General features: G+C 38.7%; 1 protein-coding gene across 1 annotated transcript in view; it reads right to left on the reverse strand.

The window, feature by feature from the left end:
• Positions 1 to 4167, reverse strand: part of qser1 (glutamine and serine rich 1) — a 16625-nt gene continuing 12458 nt past the window's right edge. Inside the window, exons 7-13 of the mRNA XM_022741567.1 lie at positions 3876 to 4009; positions 3602 to 3789; positions 3319 to 3456; positions 3134 to 3231; positions 2455 to 2601; positions 2143 to 2238; positions 1 to 1518 (exon numbers count right to left, since the gene is read on the reverse strand). Of these exons, the coding sequence (XP_022597288.1) occupies positions 1378 to 1518; positions 2143 to 2238; positions 2455 to 2601; positions 3134 to 3231; positions 3319 to 3456; positions 3602 to 3789; positions 3876 to 4009 (942 nt within the window). The 3' untranslated portion in view covers positions 1 to 1377. The remainder of the gene's footprint in view (positions 1519 to 2142; positions 2239 to 2454; positions 2602 to 3133; positions 3232 to 3318; positions 3457 to 3601; positions 3790 to 3875; positions 4010 to 4167) is intronic.

A 4167-nucleotide genomic window follows, 5' to 3' on the forward strand; every position in this document is an offset into this window, starting at 1 on the left:
CAGAATGTGATTTCAATGAGAAAATCTTGAAAAACAAACATTACTCATTTCCCTTAATTTACTGATTCAGCAACGAAGATGTATTTGTCAAGATTTTTTTTGCATTAAAGTAGCCTGTTGTAGATCTGCAGAAAAACCTTCTAAGCTATGATTTTTGTGCTACTACAGCATTTTCAAAATCTGGTGCATCACATAGCAAAAACAAAACATCTAATACATGCGGCACTTTATTTACAAACTGCATCTTTAAAGAACAAGATTACTTTGATAGCATAAAATTGGTAACTGACTTATAAAGAGTCCATTTTTGAAAATTGTGAAAAAAAAAAAACAATGAAAAAGTGTCTTAGAAACTGTAATGAACAAGAGAATATAACAATATTTACTTCTGTGAAAAATATATATCTATTTGTCATAAAATGTGGGCTATGTCTGTAAAGGAGTATAAAGACAACTTTTATTTATTTCATTTTACCCTCAGATAATTCAAGGTAATATTTGATTAACAAAATTCATAACAGCAGTACTGGAACTGCATTCTCATGACTCGCATCTCATAAGCAAAGGGGTGTTTGAAGCACAAAAGTTAAACCACAATATAGATACAGCTTATAGTTACTACATTTCTCCTTCAGAGAATTGCTGCAGTTCCCACCTCCCTGTTCTTTTATACAAAATGTACATTATATATAGGTTGGCACTCCATTACGAAATGGATGTTTTACAAACAGTATATAACTACGGTTATATATAATATATAGAGATTTTTTTGTACAATATATCAACTCTATGTGAGCCTACTTATCAAATGATTGATGAAGGCATGTTATAACTGTACGCAATCAGATTTCTGCATTTTTATTTGCTGTGCTCTACTTCCTATGCCAATTGCTTTCTATCTAGTGCATATTCACTGGTTATGATTTGGTATTTAACTAAAAAAAAAAAAAATTTAAAACAAAAAGAAAAAAAAAGAAAAACAACAATAGAAATCTATGAAAACACCCATAAAAAGTGGGCTTGTAACTACAAAATCCTACGAAGACTAGGAGAAGCACTATGTGAAAATCTTCCAAAAGGCTCCCAAAAGACAAGTCCTTGCCCTGTGTTGATCAGGTTACTGCTTTCTGCTGGGATGCCGTGATGCAGACCATAAACTTTACTGCTGTCCCACTGTTCACCTCTTGCCACTTTTATGCCACAGGCCCCCTGAACGTCTTTCAGGCGAGTCGACTGACAGGCCCCTGATTCAAATCTCTGTGTGGCTGGAAGGAGAGACTCACTCCGTCCTTATCTGGTGTCATTTTCACCTTGAGGCATCCTTTATTTTTAAGTATTAGACTTTTGTTTTTTCCAGTCTTTTTTGTCAGGGATGAATCATCTGCAGGCCTGCTGCACTTGATTGATTAGCTCTCCAAATCGATCAAATAGCCCCTCTACCCAAGCTCCGTTCTGCAGACACTTCTGTACAGTCTCCTCCTGCCCCAGGTCCCCTGCCTGCACCCGCAGAGATGCAATCTGAGAGGGCAGAACCACAAACAGGAGTATTCATCCTTATTCTATTAACTGAGCTTACAGTCTTTCTGAGTCACTTTGGTACATTTCAAGAATCATCCTAAACCACACAGTAGATTACTTGAAAAAGCCAGTAACTTGCTCCTTAGTTTATCTCTCAAAAGTAAATATTCACGTCAATGAACATGTCAGTGCCATCAGAATGACAAGTCGTAGTGTTGTTGTTTTACACGTAACAACTTATGCAATAAACCAATACCTTAAAGTTTTTGGAAAGTAAGACCATTCAATAGAGAACCAGTATAATACATTTTGATCAACATGACATAATCAATTGAGAATGTAGGAAACAGCAGACAACTGTACATGATCATTTGCAATTTGTTCAAATGAATGGGAAGTTACTTTTATGATGTACACAAGTAACTAGATGATGTGAAGGTTGAACAAGTAGTTTCGATTTTAGATTTTAATTGTGATCTGAGAAATGTACCAAAGTGACTTGTGGAAAACTGCAATACAACAGAAGCAGGCCAGAATAATAAGCATCAGAAGAAAAAGCTAACTATTACTGAAGAGTGTGTGTGTTTGTGTGTGTATGTGTGTGTGTGTAAGACTTTGTCTCACCTCGTCCTTACACATGAGGTATGTGTGGTACTTGTAATGCTGTAAAGAGTGGTAGAGAGAGAACCACTGAGTTTTTTGCTGGTCCACTGTATACTCCTAGAAAAATGAAAAGCAAAACTTTAAAAACACTTCAAGCACATTTAAAAATTTGAATTTTTAAATAAAACATTATTCTAATAGGGAGACAACATGACAGGAGAGGGGACAGTGGCATCAGTTTTCAACAGGACGAAGCACAAATAATGACACTGTGCCCTCTGCTGGACAGATATTAAGAGTACACTGAATTTTACCAAAACATTACTGTCTTACTTGTGGCACTTTGTTAGGCATCTTGTAGGGCTTCATGGTCTTCTTGTTGTAGGCCTTCCCACTGAGACGCACCTTGAAGGCTGGGGTTTCCCCATCCTTCTTCAGTTCAGTGACCACTGAGATCTCTGGGAAGCTGTCTAGAGCCGTCTAAAAGGCACAGAACAGTCAGGTTACTTAGCTTCATATACTGCAGTCAATGTGAACTTTTTTCTTTCCTTCTGTCATCAAAATAGATCAAGATTGAGTTTATGTTTGTAGGCTTGTCTTTGAATTGGAAATAATGCTGATGAAACCAAATAAAAGTGTAGTGCATTTACAGGACATTGTAAAACCGCTTAACTCAGTTCACCTAACAACAAAATTGCCTTTCTCTGCTTATGATTTGCCACAGTAACCGAACCTAACGAACTATTTTCCATTGCTTCTAAGAGACAACGCAGAGTGATTCTATTGTTCTTTGTATTTACTATTGCGTGACTATGGCGTTTGAGTTAATGTAGTGAATGAATGAAATGGAGACATGCAGAGGTGGAAGACATGATCTGCTAAGTGTCTGATGGTTACTTGCTTCTGATTTAGAACATTATGCCAATCTCCACTTCTGTTGCTCAACCTGCCCTTCTCTTTCCCAAAGAACTCACGGTAAAACATAAATATGCAGTTTTGAAGACACACCCACCTTTAGGACTTGCCCTATGTGCAGTTTGTGAAGCAGGCGTTTCCTGTTGTCAGTGATCATCCCATCCACTCTTTTCATATGTGGCAGCAGCAACTCATCTGAAATACGACAAATCAGTTTTGACCTATTATTAGGCCCCTCTAGCTAAGAACAAAATCTCAATTTCCAAAAATAAATCCACCTACCATTTGCCCTCTCAAGTGCTGTCATCACATCTTCGTCTAAGGCAATGCTGATAAGCAGTTCCACAAAACTTTTGAACGTTTCCTTCATGGTTCGTGTGTTGAGGAACCGGGAAGCAAACGGCACCGGAGGGTTTAACTCTTCAGTGTGTGTGAATGTGCAAGAGAGAGAGGGAGATCAAGAAGGCATCCAGAGGCAGTGAGAGAGTGGGAAGAGGTTTAGTCCACAATCACATTAACTTGTACCCAAACTAGATTTAATGAGAAAAGTCACAAGGCCTCTTACCATCATCTTCACCACCTTCTTCTGCAGATGATCCCGAGGCAGCAGGTGAAAACTCCTCCTTCCATTTCCTCCTCTTCTTAGGTGGGGGCTCTGCCCTTGGCTTAAGTTGTTTGGGTCTGGGCTTTTGGCTCTGGGAGACTGAGGAAGGGTTGGCTGTCAAGCCCAGCAAGGTTTTCACCTGAACACCCCTGGGTGGCAGAACCAAGAGAGTTACACCACTGAAGAGCCATGTTTAAAAATAATTCATTTGCATCAGCCAATACTCTTAGCGTACCTTAGTGAGTTCATAGGCTTGCAACGTGGCTTCCGACTACACACTCGAACATACTCCCTTTTGTTAACTGTGTCCAAGAACTTCACATACACCCTCTGGTACATGGTCTTGGCATCACCAAAGTATCCAAGATACTACACACACACACACACACACACACACACACACACACACACACACAAAGAAAAAAAAACTTTTTTGACACGTGTTCCACAGTAAACACACTTAATTGAATTATCAAAAACTCACACATGCATACATGGGTATTGGCCTGTCTGCTTTTACTTACACT

The sequence above is a fragment of the Seriola dumerili genome, unplaced genomic scaffold (genome assembly GCF_002260705.1).
Source record: "Seriola dumerili isolate Sdu_G_001 unplaced genomic scaffold, Sdu_1.0 BDQW01000003.1, whole genome shotgun sequence".
Lineage (NCBI taxonomy): Eukaryota > Metazoa > Chordata > Actinopteri > Carangiformes > Carangidae > Seriola > Seriola dumerili.